The 18,911-nt window shown below is 36.2% G+C and overlaps 1 protein-coding gene across 1 annotated transcript; it reads right to left on the reverse strand.

The window, feature by feature from the left end:
• Positions 1 to 684: 684 nt before the first annotated feature.
• On the reverse strand, positions 685 to 12,542 carry LOC134577150 (axin-related protein-like). Its single transcript, XM_063435820.1, has 12 exons — positions 12,280 to 12,542; positions 10,135 to 10,270; positions 9,004 to 9,641; positions 7,959 to 8,081; positions 6,822 to 6,912; positions 5,321 to 5,461; positions 4,493 to 4,773; positions 4,182 to 4,376; positions 3,705 to 3,884; positions 2,665 to 2,754; positions 1,926 to 2,090; positions 685 to 1,829 (listed from the first exon to the last, which is right to left on the reverse strand). The coding sequence occupies exons 2-12, from the start codon at positions 10,237 to 10,239 to the stop codon at positions 1,703 to 1,705; spliced, it is 2,136 nt and encodes a 711-aa protein (XP_063291890.1). The 5' UTR covers positions 10,240 to 10,270; positions 12,280 to 12,542; the 3' UTR covers positions 685 to 1,702.
• Positions 12,543 to 18,911: the final 6,369 nt, after the last annotated feature.

Below are 18,911 nucleotides of genomic sequence, written 5' to 3' on the forward strand. Positions count from 1 at the left end.
TAAACAGGTGTTCCAGGTAGGAACAACATGTCACAACCTGCAGCTATACATCTGAAAGCTAAACCGCCAGTTTAAGACGCATTAGCTTCTTTAGTACTTTTATCACAAGCTTTGGGTCTGGAAAAAAAGTATAATTCTAAAAATCTTAAATAATTTTATCTTAACCACTGCAATATGTGAATATATTTAAGAGTTGTATCTATGTTTCTGTACCGGAAAGAATCTCTTAAATATGTAAAAAAGGTTTATTTAATACAATGCCCAGCCATCAATTATTGCTTAAATTACAGGACAATATGTACAGAAGGCAAGAAAACCCTTTAAAAAACAAGGGACAACATCAACCCTTAAAACAGAGTTCATTATTATATTAATATGGCTTGAGTAGAGTAAGTATAGCCATCACAAAAGCCAATTCATTTAGCAAGTACCTCTTTCAAAATGTTTAAACTGTTAATTGAAGTTTGAGGTTCTATTATGCCTTTTTTGTCTGAGACTGAATCCAAAAAGGTCTTCTTGATTTTTCATAAAAAAAGGCAATCCGCTCTTAAAACAGAACAAGAAAACTTCAAGTCCTCTGATTTACTAAGTAAACCCTTCAGTGGACCTCTATGTCACAGAATATATAAACTGAACCAGATGAGAAGAAATCTACAAAAAAAAAAAACCAAAAAAAATAAAAAACACAGAAAGTAATTGTCAAAATGTCAGACAGTAATATTAACATAAAATAAAAAATGGCTGTGAATTCTTGTCTTTCAAAAGTAGACAGACAAGAATGCCACCAGCAATGTCTGGATAGCAGCATAGGTATAGATCAATTTCTTGCATAGCTTGATAACCAATGAAACAAGTTTGGTTATTTTTTCTTTAAGAGGACATCATGCGTTGAAAATGTCTTCTGTAGAATTCTCTATGTTAAGAATTCCATGACAAATATATAGAAAAGCTTTCTTTTCTAGGTTTGAAATAGTGTCCAACTTTTACACTCGAAAGTCCAAAGGACATTTGGGCAAATCTCAAAAAGTCCATCATGGTTCCAACAAATTTAAAAGTAGAAGCAAATTCTGGACACTTAGAAAAATAACAAGGTTGTAGATGGTAAGCTAAGCATCTTTCTCTCAGCTTCTTAAGCATAATATAAATAGTGGTGATTTTTAATATAGACGACAGTTCTCCCATCTTGCATGGAAATATTTCACATGTCCATAAAAATTCTTTAACCAATGATTTTATAAATACACAAAATAAAGCATGTTTTATGTACCATGATACACATTAGTGGCTGTGGTAGACTTGCATCACATAAAACCTGTTCAACACTCATTTTTATAAACTTCCAAACCAATTCCAGCAAACCACTTTCAAGGCAAATCTTCTGTATCCCATTGTATTCAAAGCCATTGTTGAAGCATCCTAGTCGCAAGTTTTACTCTCAAAATTCACTGCTCTCCTTCCTCACATTTATCATGTCGTTCATCTCTTTCTGCATTAGAACGTTTTATGCTGGAAGTGACATTGGAGGACATTTTATTATTTTCTAGCTTCCTCCCTTTTGCTTTGACATTCTTTTTCGCTTCATCCACATTCTTCGAGAACCCTTACAGAATTTTTTTTTCTGCATTGTCCATAATCACAAAGTGACTTCTTTAAATAGCAGCGATAAACTTTCATCTCACTTGTAGAAAATATCCATTTCATTTTAACATGCTCTTTCCACTTTGCAGATGATCTTTTCTTCAAACAATGGTAGTATAGCACCTTCCTCAGAGACCTCTTGGAAAACAGCATTGCATTCAAATTCTTGGCTCTCCTTTTTAAAGTAATATCTAGGAAGAGAAAATAAATATTAACACTTTCTCTTAAAAAAACTAAAATTTTAGCAGAATACATTCTAAACTGGTTTCATCCCTCAATATACTTACTTGTAACTTCCTTTCTTACTCAACAACTCTTTGAACTCCTGCAAAGTCAAGCTCGGCTCTTTTGTTCGGATCATGTAAGGAATCCTTTCGCCACAGAAGTAATAGACTATAGCTAGACCGCCTTGCCCTTGACTATCACCACTAAGTTTCTTTGTAGACTTTTGCCTGTAAGGAAGATAAAATGGTTCAGTAAAGATTACCTTACAATAAATACACACAAATCTATATTATAATATGAAAGAGCCAAACAGCTTCATAGACTTTATAATGGAACTTAATGCCATCCTGAAGATTAGTGACTTTTTTTCCCATTTTTTCTTTGAGGACAAATAAAAGGTGGACCTTTGCCTATACATTAATTGAAGAAAACACTATCAGCTTTACCAGTGTATTTTTAAACCTTTTATTTAGTCTTTCTCCATTAAAAAGCTCCAACTGAATGCATATTGCAGAGCTCACTTCATCAGGCCTTGGCTAAAATATTCAAAACAGTTACAACTATAGTTGTATTTTACATAGCAAAACTGCTTATAATATGGCCTCTCTCAATAAAATGCAATATTTAAGATTGTTTGACCACTAGCATCATTGTGAATCATAAAGATTATTAAAGGATAATGACAATTTTACTCCAATATGTTGAACGCACAAGCCAACATCCAAAGCATCTACATGAAATGCTTTGGTAATGTGGCAGCAGAGACAAGTATGGAGACAGTAGTTAGGAGAAAATACTCACTCTTCGGAAAGCTTAAGAGTGGAAAATCCAGATGATGGAATGCTTTCCCCACCTTTGCCCTTTTCTTTAGTAGCTGTGAATGGTGCAGACCTAAAATGTAAAAATTATGTATTAAACATTAGCAATAATGTAAAAAAAAAACAAACAAAAAAAAAACTAAATACAAGCCGCAAAGGCTAAAATAATGCAACCAATTAAAAAAAAAAAATACATTTCAGTGATAAGAATTTATCATGTGACTTTATGTTAGACTTATGTATTTGGTTTCAAATGAATTGTAATTTGTCCAAATTTTGAGCGATCAGTGGGCCATCCGAATCGCCATATGAATTAATCACGAAACAAATGAAAAGGACAATGAATGAGCAGCTTTGTTGGTTTCGTGATTCGGAGTACCATCCATAGTGCCAATAAATAAATCATTATGATTGGCAAATGTTGACGTCATTTTGGTTCATCTTAATTATTTTCCATGAAAGAATCACCTGGCCAAAATTTGTCTAAATCAAAACACCACATGGACGAATCCTGAAATCGACCAAACCAAAATGTTTTTCAGACAAACTGATTCAGCGGAATGATTTTTTGGGGATTTTTTTTTGTACACATGTCTACTGTATTGCAATGCCATCTTTAATCCAAAACCGGGGATCCAGTGCTTTTAGCTTCATCAAACATCAAAAGATTTAGACAGAAGTAGTACACTTCCTGCTAAGCTTCTACAATGCTTTCTACATCATTTATCTTATGCACATAAATATGCAAACATATAACTGTTGCCCTCTGCACAATAGAAGACAAAAACCCAAGGTTCCGAAAAATACAGCCCTAAATCTTGGAATTTAGGATGAAATTTGGCTGTGCTACTGTATATCACTGTAATGCTTCATCCCAAAAACAGGACAAAAATCTATGCTCCTAAACCTATACTTACTTTTGCAACAAGCAAGCACATATAGAGCACTCAACTAATTTACTGTAGGTTAAGAACACATCAATGTTGATCACAAATACAAGCAAACATATATCACATTAAATACCTGGCTTTGTGAAGTTTTGGTGCTCGTTTGTCTTCTACAAGACGCCTCCTAGCTTCTTCTAGTTGATCCAGGGTATTGGGTGCATTAAGCGGGGGCATGGATGTGTCCTGCAGGAATAGGTGTGCTGGTTGGGATGATGTTCTGTGATTTGTCTTCTTTGTTTCAGAGCAGTGGCTGACACTAACAAAAACATATAAAAATGGCAATCAGAATGTTATATTCTTTTAGAGAGGCTGCTTTCTATACAAGGATAGCAGAACATTATTCACATATTGAATGCCCAAAAATGTACATACACTCTACTTAATTAAATCCTTAATAGTGAATATATTCTCATTTTCCCTATATTTAAATTTTTAGAAATATTTAGGGATAGCAAAAAAAATAAAAAAAATTTGTGCAAGGACTGTAGGAAAGTGGTATTCTTAAACCAGATACTCATAAGTCTCTCCAGAGACATTTATTTATTAAACTTACACTGTGCTAGTATCACGATGGTGCTTTTTCATCATCTTTGCGCTTTCAAGAACCCATTGTAAGACACTATGTGTTCTTTCTACTTCTTGCTCTGGTGAAAGAGGAGTGGTCAACGAAGCAGAAGACCCTCCTTCATCTATTCGATGAGACTGCGCACATCCATCTGTTTTTCTACAGCTTCTTGTGCCTTGAGAACTAAAAAAAAAATAAAAAAAAATACTCAGGTAAGGTAAAAAAAATGTAGGAGAAATTAAATCTGTGTTAATTGTTTAAATAAAACAAGTCTTCAGCAACCTCTTGGGAATACATACCTCACAGAGCTCTTATGCTCAGTAGATACTGGGACATTTGCCTCTGTTCCATGAGGAGCTTTCAGGCGCAAATGACTGGAAGCCTGACATTTGACAATTGGTGCTTGACCCTTGGCTTTTCTTTGAGTGAAAGGGGACTGTGTTCTTGGTGACAGGTTTGCTGGGGTCTTCAAAACCCTAGATACATGGTCATCAAGGATTGACTGTGGATCATCATCAGCAGAAGTAGTAAATGTCTCATGGCTGGTAGCAGGCAAATCATATTCCACCTTTTCTTCTTCCTGTTAAGTAAGATACATGAAGTTTGACTTTATATTTTTGTTTTTCAAAAAAAATAAAAAATAAATCACTGTATATTTTTACATCAGTTTAAGTTAACACTAAAATGTGTAATTCATAAAAATAAAAAGCTAATTTTTTCATGTGTATATATATATATATATATATTTTTTTTTTTTTTTAATTCTTTTAGCACAATTAAACAGTTATGCTATAAGAAGATACATCATTTGGGTAATAATACAAAGTTTAAATGTGTTGAAATAATGAACATGATTTGTTTAAAATAAAGCAAACACATTCAAAGCATTACAACTTTTTTACAGTATCATAAACAAGACTTTAACTGTAGATTACAAAATAATTGAAGCTACTCTTGTTTCTTAAGGGCAGAACTTTGCCAAAAGCTATTCCAGTAGCTTTATGAATTTTACATGCCTCAACTTGTCAGCTGGTCACACTGCCAGGTGCATACCAGTGTTATATTCTTAAATTTTTTCTAAGATGCTTTTATCACCATCTTTGGTATTTCTCAAATCATTAACTTACCTCTTTCAACCTCTGCAGTTTTTCTTCCAATCTTTCTTCGGCATCCCTTTGCTTTTTAACCTTTTCCAACGCTATTGTCAGTTTGGCAGCAAACTCTGCTGGGTTGGCAGGCATCATTTCTGCTGGTGGGCGTAATGTTCTCTGTGGGGAACATCAAGAATAGAAATTTAAATAAAAAACACTTTGTTCACAGGTTTCAGTTTCAAAGTCCCTAAGAACAAGACAGGAACTGAAAATGAAAGCCTTTTGTTCAGGTGTTGAAATATCTATTTGTACCTGCTCTCTTAGTAAGCAGAGGCATTTCTGTTTACTCATTTGTGGCAGCCATAAGGACAAGAGTATTTCTTACATTGTTAAGAAAGCTCTGTCTGCAAGTGTATATACATATATTTGAATGGATTACAAATAAATTAGGTGTTTCAGACATTTTTCTACATATAAGAATATATGTTATATATGCCACAATCAATATTATATATTCAACATATATGTAAACACACACACACACACACACAAACATACACATCTATGCAGAGGTTTACAATTGTAAGTGCTTATATAGTACATTTAAGAAAAGTTAGTTTTTTTATATTTAATTTTTATAGGCCTAATTTCATGACCTTATTTGCCATTCATTTACCCATTTACTGTCATGATTCATGGCTTATTTCATGCCTTTAAAGATAAGTCACATCCCATGTCACATTAATTCTCACCAAAATCCATTCCAATGCCATCATTTGTCCCTCAATTTCAGTATTTTATGCCCCAATTAATATAATTTACCTCTCACTTACCAAATATCATACCCCATGACCCATATTTCACCAATTACCATAATGCAATAGCTAATAAAAATGTTACCCCCGTCTGCATAAACCACTTATGTGGCAGTATTCCTTTCTTTTAAAACCCCTCCACCAGAATACATTTTAGGTAGGTGGAGATGCCTTAGTACCTTGTGGTAAAATGGTTTTGACAAGAGAAAGTGTTCTCATTATTTACACAGGCAACGGGAGATTTTCTAGGCTTCCTCATGACTGGGTCCAGGGATTTTCGGTGAAACAAGGTGTAATCGGCACCTAATAAAAAGGCCATCTGCCACTTATAATAGTTTGATTTAATAGTTTGCCACAATGAATCAGAACATTGGGACTGAATATGAGCTAATTGGGCATAAAAATTCTAACTTCCCAATCAGCCATTGGTTGGAACTTGCAGTTGTGACCAATAACCATTGTAACTTAGGGAGTTGCCTAGTGGTAAATGCTATTCAAGGCATTTTAACAGACTGTTTAGGAGTCAGTGCTCTGAATATGTGCATATATGAATAGAATTTGAATGTGTGTGCTTATCAAGCTTCCCTAAATGGCTGAGGGAAGAGCCATGAACAAAGTCATGTAAATAAAGCCAGAAAGTATTTGCCCAAGGAAAATTGCAACAAAAACACTATTAGAAACAACTTCAAATGGTCACTTTACTTTATCTGTGCTAAACTTACAGGCACAAAAGGCAGATGTACTTGTCCATTGGCACTGACGCTTCTATGGATTTCACGTTGCTTTTTGGAGCGACATGGGGGAATTCCATCTCTGTAAAAAGATAAACCAATCAACTAATCATTAATATCAGGAGAATGCTTTTTCTAAAATAAAAATATGGGACATTATGACCAACATGTTTAAAAAAATGCACAGAAAGACTTTTTCTTTTGAGGTTTTGCAACTTTTAACAATTAACCTGCTAAAATGTATATTCTGACAAATGATTTAATCATTCAAAATGCTTATATTATTTAGTGCTTAGCACGTTTAATAATTGGTAACAAATATATTCTGTCTATTGTAGAGCTCTAAGAGAAGCAAAAACATCAACACCATCTCTTTTGGAAACCATGCACTTGGCAACTTCATCAAAGTGAGCAGTAAATTCCATTCATTGTCTCCAACAATAGGAAGAGAAAAGGCAAGGGGCCACGTGTTTCTTGACCTGTAGCCCCTAGCAGTCAACTTGTTGAAAGAATTGAGGCCTGCAAGACCACCTGCCAAAGATGTCTCAACATGTCCAAACACGTGGAATGGTCATTTCTCCAAAAAGTATGACAGACATTTTCACTTGATCTATAAATACTATATTCATGGCCTTCCAGGAGTAGTAATTTTGTAGTATGAGCATACACAGTTTTTACATACATTAACAGGATACTTGTGGCTATTCCAAAAATGTATATTTGGATCAAAGTTGACATGCCAATAGAAGAGTTGTTATATTAACTGGAAGCCAATCAAAAGGTCTGTTATGACATTTTCTTAAGGTAACTGGTCTACACACATTTCCCCCACTTAGACACATGATATAGAAGATATAGATGTTGGGCAAAACATCCCCAGGACGTACTTGGAAACCTTTCCTGGTTAAACACATTGGTGTTATTATATGGTGGACAGAAAAAAAAAATGAAGATCCAATCAATAAAAGGAGGCCAGGTGCATGCTGGGAGATGATCTTAACACTACAGACATAGCGATAGAAGAGAAAATGTATCTGTGCCTAAAAGAAAAAGTTATGAAAATGACACTAATGTTGCAAATGTATTTTCTTTTCTGGTATGTAAAGCTATATTTTGCTTTCTACTTACACACTACCATCTGTGATGGACATACTGTCCTCGGTCAGTGCATCACTTGAGATTTCACTATCATTGATACTGGCTGCCGGAGCAAAGTACTGGTAGGTGGCTTCATTTTTCCTTGTGTGGAACCTGTAAAATTGATACACCACTTAATAAGTTTGAAATATTTATTGTAATCATTACAGGGATACATACCCTAACTCACTTAATGAGAGAGATGAAAGTATGAATATAAGAAAAAAGTGTGTGGGGGGGGGGGGGGGGGTTTCTGCATATTCAGATTACCGGTAAGTAGAAAATGGGTCAGATTCAACTTTATTCCCATTTCAACCCTACAAAGTTGGGTTTGGTTTACAGTATTGGTATTAATGACTCAATATAAAGCTTTACTTTTTTTTCTCTTGACTTTCTTTGAAGCTTTGTTTATGTGCATTAGACAACACTATTCAGTAATGTTTTTTTCCATTACAATATAAAAAGGTGTAGTAAGACAATAGTAAAATGTTCATTTTATTCTAGGTAAAGGAGATGGAATTTTGACAGCATTAAGTAAATTGAAATATCTTTTTTAACCATCTTACCAGTTTTACTATCTAATCCAACATAAGCCATAAAAGAAAAAGAAGAAATGCAATAAACAGTCATTATAAGATAAGAAGGCTTTGAAACAGCAAGGCATCTTGGGAGGGAGGGGGAAGTGTGGAGAGAGAGAGAAAAAAAAGCAGTCCTGCTTTATGGAGGTTATTCTTTGATCTCTGGAGCAGGGAAAGATTTTGTTCACATCAAAGATATGTGAGCTCAGGGAAAGGAATAACAGCTAAGTTAACCTTTAGCACAAGGAGGGGGGAAAATAGAAACAAAGAAAAAGAAAGAAAGAAAAATGACTAGGATAAATAACATACAGCATACTTTATGGAAAAATAAACAGTTTTTAACTCTTTGTAAAATAAAACATTGACCGTAATGAACACATAGGCATAAAACCAACTATAAAAGTGACAAAATGAAAGGAATCAAACCAAAGAAAGTTAATGATCTTTTAACTTCTCACCTTTGGTTTCTAGGAGGCATACGTGTAAAGGCACGGTTTATTTTAGCCATAGATCCTAAGCCAGCAGAACCATGATGTAACCCACGAAATTCCTCATCTTCAGTCAACGTAGGCAGTCCAGGTCCAGGTGATTCTGGGGTGGGACTGTCTTCAACATGAACATATTCCTTGCATATATCAGACTGCAGAAAAGAAGGAAAGGCTTCCTGCTCCATTGCCTTCTGAATCTCCTGCTGGGCCTGGTCAAATACAGTCCTATTCAGAAGCTGATTCTTCACACAGTCCTTCACATGGGCCCGTGTAGCTGGTTTTAGACGGCTTGAAACAGCCTGACTATTTTGTACATACCAACGGTATATGGCTTTGGCAGTCTTTGAGGTCTTGGGTTCTGCAGGGTCCATGGCTCTAAAACCATTGCAAGCAAACCAGAAACTTAAAAGATCCACTAGCCCTTCCCCTTCCAAATACATGCGAAAAAGAGTTGCACCATCCTGGTCATCAAGCAGTAGATTAAGAGATCTACCCCATCGGGAGAAACGTGTATCGTGAGCAACACAACCTTCTGCTTCCCGCAAAATTTCTTCCTTAGGTCTTAGTGGTTGTTCCAAATGCTGAAGATCCATGTTGAATTTCTCAGTCTTAAAAGTAAAATAAAATCATTAGTTAGGTATGCCATGAGAAATGGTTATGTCATAAAATATAAAAAAAAAAAAGTTTCTATAATAGAGATTCTGGGATAGAAGTTGAATGATGTGGCCCAGTAATGTACAATGAAACATCAACAAATCTTTCAAATGTAATTTAACAATTTCTTCTGTAAAGGTTTTGAAACACAGGTTAAACTGAGATTTTTATTTATTTGGCTGATCATACTTTAAAGTTGTTGAACTTTTGTTCTTTTTCAGAAAAGTATGGCTATTAAGCTTCATGAGAGCAGTTTACCAGACACTTGTGCTCTCCAAAGATGATAACAGAAGACGGGAGTATGATTATTAAGTAATCCTTTATATGCCATAGTAAAATACAACTCTAAGCATAAAAAGAACACCACAAACTGAATGCTTACACAAAACACAACTGTGTATTCACGAGTGTATGAAGCATCAATTGTAACAGATCAAGAGCACTTACCTTGTAGTTTTTGGTCTCTTGGCCTGGCACTGGTGGACGCAAAGAAGTCTCCCTGAAGATTCTTCCAGAGTCTGGGATGCAGGTCAGTACCCCAGCAGAACTCATGGCTGCAAGGAATCTTGAAAATTGACCTGAGCTGCAATGACAAGACAAAAAAGTTATGATATTGATCATTCATTATGTGATACACTAACCAAAGCAACACTACATTGGAGATCCATGATGGTTGTTTAAAAGGCACAATACTTTGAAATCCAAAATTCATGAAATACTAAAAATAGAATTAAAATAAAAAACCCTCAAAAAATCATCACTAACCCAAGGTTCAGATTGGAGAACGCAGTTACGCTACTGCAAGAAGCAAACAGAATGAATTACAGTAGGTCTGTCATGGTGGAATGTTACCTCATGTAATGGATGAGCTGCTGAGAATAGTTATCATGTGGTATACAGGTTTCCTTTAAGTTACTTTTCCTCTTAAATTGTGCTCAAATTGGGAAATACTGTAACATGAATGAAGTACACATTCAACTGAAGAAATGTTCTGCATAACCAAGGAGGACATGGCCTGTCATTAGTTAGCGGAACTCGTTAACCCTTTCAATTGCAGGACTACAGTGCTGCTCTTTCCTCTGTCTCTAGAAGGGTTAAGCAGGCTTTGGAAGAAGTATCCACTTAAGAATGCTGCACAACTTCTCCTCCGGAACTACCCGCTTCTATTACAAGTAAATGGCCATCTGGGAACCATTTTCCTTCTTTTAAACATGACTTACTCCATATACCCTGTCGCCCTGTAGAGTTTTTCAAGAAAATTATTCACAACAGGTGGGCCAAAGTCTCTTTCTTCATCCACATACCAGCAAATGTGTCTAATATATCCAGATGTTAGAAACAGTTTTATAGGTATAAGTTCACAGATATTTGTGGATAAAGCACTGTACAATGATCCCATGGATTCTGATGAAATACCAGACCTGAGGCCCATAGTGCCCCTTAACTAAAACAAGACCCCTTACTTGTGATGTAGATTACACATGCTTTGGGTAATCACTTCATCCTTCCTAGTAACCTAAGACAATGAGATCATCACCTGTGACCCCAAGTACAATATGTCTATTGGGAAACAGTGTAAATTCAATAAAAGATAGATTGGGGGGGGGGGGGGACACTTTATATGACATGTTTTAACAAACAGTAAACAGGTTTGTTGATTAGCTAAATCAACTTTTCATTATATTGTCTGTCTACTCTGTGTAAACAAAAATTGTTAATATGACTTTTAAAAAAGTAAAGTACTCTGAGGAAGCTGCAAGAGTCACTACCATGAATGAATTCAAACAGTAGTCAACAGAATGTCACAACTCCAAACAAGCAGATACAATGTTATTTTGTGTACAGGACAGGTTGTACTTTAAATCCTCACAATAACAATGGTCTGCAAACATGCTAAGCTCACCTTGTGATCATATACATGACATTTTTAATTTATTGATCAGATGCGTTCCTTATTGCTTATTAAAACTAAAAGCACAAATCATGTCAAGGGAAACAGAGTTATAACTCTCCCCCTATAATACATTAATAATCATCACAAACATCAACTATCATATACCACTGGATTTACCTCACAGATTACAAGATGTCTACAGTTCTATAAGGTTCCAAATGGGGTCTGGGTCAGCATAACCCCGATTTTCAGAGAGTAAAGTGTTTAAAAATAAGAATTATATTTGAAATCAGACATCAAAAGGGTATTGTATGCCACGATGCAAGAGATTTTAAAAAAATCACGATAGCCTTTTTAGTCCCCCCGCCCCTTGAAAACATTAATAGTAATAATAATAATAATAATACAACAACACATTAGATAATATTCTAAATAGAAGCATGAGCTTTTGCAAGCAATGCGGAATAAACTAGATCCACTTCTAGGCAAAATCTCCCAACTTCCCGCAGGATCAGATGCAAGCTAATAGGGGGCGGCTAGAGGGGGCATTTAATTGTTTTCGAGCATTTGGAATCCATTTGCAAGGCACATTAAAGGGCCAGTGCGTGTTATGTTCCCTTGTGCACGTACAGATCAGAAGAAGCAGCAGCTCATGAAGGGAAAAAAAAAAAAGTTTGCAACTATGTTCGCACACTTACCTTGTTTATGTATCTATTTATGTTAAATGTTCCCGGATCGTCTCCTAATCTCGGTTTCCGTAGTTCGTGAATCAGAAGGCCAGTAATCCAGATTGCCAGGCAGGCTCTCTCATGGCTGCAAACGTTAAAATAATCCAAGTTTCACAAAACCCATGATCCAAAGCAAGAGAGGGGTAGGAAAAAAAACAGGAGAAAGAGGAGGAAAAAAAGCTCACACCTTCCTTGACTGAGTTAGAACTGGAAGGATTTCTCCCTCTCCCTCCTCTCTCTCTCTGAACTTTTTTTTTTTTTTTTTTTTTTTAATCAAAACCAAAAAGCCCTTTTTCACTCCCCCTGGGGACAAAGCCAAAAGAACAAAGGGGTGTTATGGCTTTAATGAAACATCAGTGGAGATCACTGAAGGCTGAGTCCTTGACGTGATGTAAAGCCTCCTTTCCACGGCAGAGGTTACCAACGCATTTAAAAATTAAGAAAGCGATCCAGATGTTTTCCTGGGCGAATGTAGATGAGCCGGTTTGGATTCGATACAGAATGTCCGTGATGTTGATTTTCTGGAGCGAACGTTCCACGCCGCCGTGTAGTAGCAATCTGTCAGGACCTGTGATTTCTGAATTCCTTTCTTAAAGCCAGACTCCCCCCTCTGGTTAAGAAAAGGAGTCCTTTGAAGACTGCCGGACCAATCAGAGCAAACAGTCTCCAGCAGCTATTCCTTTCATCCCATCTTCAAAGAGCCTTCAATCACTTTTAACTCTTGAAGAGCTGCAAGCCAGGGAGGTGAAATATAGGGGGATGGGATAGAAGAATCAGCAGCGTCCAAGACCAACTCTTCCTGAGATGGAAGACTAGATAGAGAAGGGAAAAAAAGTATGTATGTATATATATATATATATATATATATATATATATAATTTCATTTTTTTTTCTTTGTTTATGTATATATATACAGTATCACAGAAAGTTGAAAATGATGTGCTTGAGAAATCACATGCACACAACATTTGTGAATGATTAAAGAGTTTTTTCCCCCCTTTCTTGTAAGTGGTAGCATGTGTTTTAATTCTTGTTTTGAACTGTGACCCTAAGTTTTTTTTAAAGTTTAAACATTACTGTGTGTTTGCTTCTCTGCTGCCTAAGTGATATATATATATATATATATATATATATATATATATATATATATATATATATAATTATTTTATTATTTATATAGCGCCAGCAAATTCCGTAGCGCTGTACAATGGGTGGACTAACACACATAATATATATATATATATAAATATATATATATATATATATATATATATATGTATGTATATCAGCACACTGTAGTATAGGAGATATATTTTACTCTAGTAAAATATTAGTCAACTATACATTCATTTGTTTACAGTATCTTAGAAAAAAAAACTGTAACCTCTTAAATTTAATAAAAATATATTTTATATATTTGCTCAATGTTAAACATGCCAACACTTTAATATAATGAGCTTAGTCACTACAAGTTTTTACATGATTAACAAATACTGTTTTGAAATTGCAATTCTTCTGAAGACTAAAGCCGAGATAGAGAATGATTTTTTTTAACCCCTTCATTGTCATAGCTGCCTGCAATAAAATCCAGAAGTATTTATTACAGGCATATTTCTCAAAGCAGTAAGCGTCATATCCCAGGAGGGAAAGGGGCCATTCATAGGTTACACTAGTAAACAATGTGAGATGCCTGAGAAGTAGCATAGAGTAACAAGGAGGAGTGTTAGTATGTTTTATAGTGACATCACTGTTATCGTATGTTCCTCAAACACTATGTGATACCATAGAATAGATTAAACATTATTGCAAAAGACATATATAAACATATCTGTCAACTTTGTTCCCCCGAGTTCAGATGCATCAAATGAGTCTGTGTGAGCTTTTCACTAAAGTGAATTTAGAGTAAATTTCACATTTTAGGCCAAGTGTGCCCAAACTGTAGATCTCCAGATGGTTTAAAATGATAACGTCCATGATGCCTTGTCATTTTAAAACCATGCAAAGCATCATGGGAGTTGTAGTTCTAAAACATCTGCAGATTTATCTTTTGGGCACCCCTGTTTTTCGTCATAATACTTGAACAGAACAAAATCTCCAAATCAGTTTTCGGTTCAGCTTTTTGGCCTGAAATGTACTTTGAATTTCCAACACTCACATTTGTGAATAACGATGTTAGCATACATACAAATATGTTCTGTCCCAGGGTTTGTTTACCTTTCTTTCAAATTACTTTAACCATTGTGATTAGGGGATGAATGTGCATGGTCTGTCTTAGATATAGGATACTAAGCCACCAGTCATTAAGTAATGTGCAAAAGTTTATTTTAGTGGGCCCAGACACAGATTGTGAATATAGATTAAAATTAAAGTAAACCTGTATATGACAGATTAGGGTACAGTATTTCTCAGTTTTTTTTTTTGACTCATGTTATACATTTGTATGTTCCTTCCCTTAATTAATACAAAATTTAAAGTTTATGTTTTAATTTATTTCCATTTTCCTTGACACTTGCTGAGAGCCTTTATCATGTTTTCAGTGGGTATTAAAGGGTCATGCCAGCCTCCATGACCACTTCTTTTTTTAAAAATGTTCACCGTGCAAGGAGTCTGTATGTGCAGCATTAGTGCTTGAAACGCTTCACATACAAAGAAATAGGCACTTTTCTGCCATTAGTTAGTTGCATACCCGTCACACATGACTTAAGCAGGCGAGCACTAATGTTAATTCTGTGCAAAAATTCGGTGTCGTTATTTCGTGTCTGTCAACAGACGTAATCAGCTTCTACTCTTTCAGGCAGCACTGGGAGCTTACCAGCAAGGGCATGTCTATAGGCCCCCTCCCTGCCCTCCAGCTCCATGCATTTTATTAATGCCCTCTCTTTGTCCACTTCCAACACACATTCGCTCTCTCCCCTCTTCAGCTCAAAGCACTCACATGCGCAGTGAGCCTGGAGATTGGTCCAATCTCCAATGCTTCTCTATGAGAATTGTTTGATTGGACGTTGGAGAGGGAAGAATTAATGCAGTGTGATGACGGACAAGGAATGGAAGAACCTCACCCAGTGCTGGATTCCCAGCAAGTTTATTCTTATTTTACAGCACTTTATAATTAAAAATGGGGATTAGAAAAAAAATACTAGTGACCAATAGATACTGTTTTAAACACAGTTTTTTTTGTTTTTTTTTTAAAGGATCACTATAGGGTCAGGAACACAAACATGTATTCCTGACCCTATAGTGTTTAACGCACCATTTAGGTTTAAAACTCACCTTATTTCCCACGCCGCGAGGGTCCGCAGGTGCTGGCTCTGCCCCCTTTGTAACATCATCGAAATGGCTGATTTTAAGCCAATCCAATGCTTTCCATAAGGAAATTGGCATGGGGGTGGGCCCAAATGCCATTTTGGCCAATCAGGACCTCATCATAGAGATGCATTGAATCAATGCATCTCTATGAGGAAAATTCAGTGTCCCCATGCAGAGCGTGGGGACGCTGAACGGCAGGGCTGCTTACTGTTCAGCCCTGGGCCAGGAAGCCCCTCCATCTAAGGAGTGGCCACTTGGAGGTGTACCTAGGGGCAATGTAAACACTGCCTTTTCACTGAAAAGGCAGTGTTTACATGAAAATGCCTGAAGGCAATGATTATACTCACCAGAACAATTACATTAAGCTGTAGTTGCTCTGGTGACTATAGTGTCCCTTTAATAACCAAAGCATGTGCTATGATCCAAAAGGATCAGTGACCCATAGCCAGCCATGAATTGCAGTTTAAATCTTGTGGGTCTAATTCCTCATAGTTCCAGTTCTTGGCTGGTAACTGACATTTCTCAGCCATATAGCTAGGTACCAAAAAGATGTGGTGAGGCCTAGTACATTAAAATTGCCCACTGTGCAAATACAAAAATTACCGGTATGCATCACCTGTATATCTAAAGTTGAACTTTGAGAGGTACTTCTTGGGCACAGAAACGTATTAAATCATGTTTCCACAACTATCACAGTTGTCACAGTTCCAAGTGTCCATTGCTAAAGGTATCTGCAGAAATGTACAATAAAGTCTGAAATATGATGCTTGTCTATGCTCTTTTGCATGTGAAACTGGGAACTCCGGGATATTTTGCTACATGATCATGGCAACATATACTCTTGGCATGCATGTATTAGTGTCTGTGTATGTGTGTTTATTTGTGTGTGTCTGTACAAAGAGGCAACATGGCTGCAACGCGAGAGCAATATGGCATTGACAATGCCATGGTAATGTGGCAACATATATAATATACACATAGCCACATATACAATGAATTTATAAAAAAAATGTAATGTTGCAGCCTCAAGCTATACTTGTTTACATTTTATTTCACATCAATCTACACTGAATACCCCATAATGACAATGAAAAAAAAGCAGATTCTTGAAACCGTTGCAAATATATTAAACAGATAAAAACTGGAAAACCATATTGACATATGTATTCAGACCCTTAAATCAGTACTTAGTTGAAATATCTTTGACAGTGATTACAGCCTCAAGTCTTTTTGTGTATGATGTGAAAAGTTTTGCACACCTGGATTTGGGTAGTTTCTGATATTCATTTCTGCAGATCATCTCAATCAAACTCTCCAGATATGTTTAATTAGGTTTAAGTCCTGGTTTTGGCTGGACCACTCAAGGACATCCACAGAGTTGGCCCTAAGCCACTCTTGCATCTTGCATTGTCTTGGCTGCATGCTTAGGGTCATTGTCTTGTTGAATGGTGAACCTACAGTCTAGTCTGAGATCCTGAGCAATCTGGACCATATTTTCATTAAGGATATCTCTGTATTTTGCTGCACTCAGTTTTCCCTCAACCCTGATCAATCTTCCAGACCCTGCCACTAAAAATACCTCCAAAGCATGATGTTACCACCACATTCCACAGTTGGGATGGTATTGCATAGGTGGTAAGTGGTGAATAGTTTCCTCCAGACATGACATTTGAATTGATGCCAAACAATTCAATCTTCATTCCATCAGACCAAAGAATCTTTTTTCTCACAGTCTAATATATGGGGTTTCATATGCGTTGTAGTGAGGAGCGACTTCCATCTGGCCAGTCTGCTTTAAGGGCCTGATGTGGCCCTTTTCCCCTAACTGGTCAGTTTGGCTGGGCAGTCAGCTCTAGGATGAGTCCTGGTTGTTCCAAACTACTTCCCTTTAAATATTATAGAGGCCACTGTGCTCTCTAGAACTTCCAATTTAGCCTCTGAGCTCTGCAGGTAATTCCTTTAGCTTTTGCTCTGATATGCATTTACAGATATGATACCTTATTCAGATAGGTATGTGCCTTACTAAATCATGTCCAATCAGTTTAATTTGCCAGTTTAATTTGTCCAATCATGATCCAGAGAAACAGGATGCATCTGAGCTAAATTTCAGGTGTCACAGCAAAGGGTCTGAACACGCACGTCAGTGAGCTTGAGATTGGTGAAACAATTTAGCAGTAGTTGGAAAAAGATACAAGGAGTCAAAATAGGTAGTCTTTTTCTGCAATAAATAATTTTTTGATAAAAATTCTACCTACCATAAATCCCACAAAATACATAATTTTATACTTGCTGTAAAACAACAAAACAAAAAAACTAGAATGTACTAACTAGATCAATGTACATTGACATTGGTCTGGACCAGCACAAGCAAAGACATTCCCACAGTAAAAATGCCCATGTGAAGTTTTATAGTTTGAGTAGCCCCTTGTAGTATGCTTGCTGTAGAGGCTCCTCCTTCATAAATGGACATGTGATTTTATATTTTCATATTTATTTACATCAATTAATGCTCCACTGAGTGACAGTAGTTCACAAAAATTAAAGATATTTACATCCTGGAACATAGGTTACAGATTAGATGCCTTGACGTTGGCAGGTGGGCTTATCCTCTCATGGCCATTGGAGCTAACTAAAAAACCTAAATTTGTTTAAAAATACATAGCGATTAAATCACAGCCTTGTTTCAATGCAGCCGCCCATCCCATGTGTTCCCTATTAAGGGTAAATAATATATAGGGGTGTATATAAAAAATACCCCTTTCTGTCTCATTCGAGATCTTTGCCAGAAGCTCAAGGAAGCAAGGTGAATGGTTAGAGTTAGGACCCACCTGGGGGGGGTCTGTCTTGATGTTGGCAGGTGGGCTTATCCTCTCATGGCCATTTGAGGTAACTAAAAAACCTTAATTTGTTTAAAACTACACAGGTAGCTTGTTTTTTTTTGGTTTTTGCTATGTGTTGGGGCTAATGTGTACTGTAGTCATTGCTGCCGCTCAGTGATGAGAGTGAGCGCAGGACTTATCTTTCTACAGATAAGATGCACGCGTGTTGAGTCGAATTGTACACGTGTTTTTTGCTTTTTTTCTGTAAATGGTAATAGTTTATTTTCAATTAGAGTAATTGCATGTGTATAAAAGTGTTCAGCTCCATTATTGTTTTCTAAATGAGAGGTTGTTATAACATAAATTTGTAAATAGTGATTGAAATATATACACACACGCGCACGCGCATTGGAATGAAATTTAGTCATTATATAAAACGCAGGCACTTTAATTTAAAAGCCTTCTTCAATCAAATGA

This window comes from Pelobates fuscus, chromosome 11 (assembly GCF_036172605.1).
Source record: "Pelobates fuscus isolate aPelFus1 chromosome 11, aPelFus1.pri, whole genome shotgun sequence".
In the NCBI taxonomy this organism is placed as follows: Eukaryota; Metazoa; Chordata; class Amphibia; order Anura; family Pelobatidae; genus Pelobates; species Pelobates fuscus.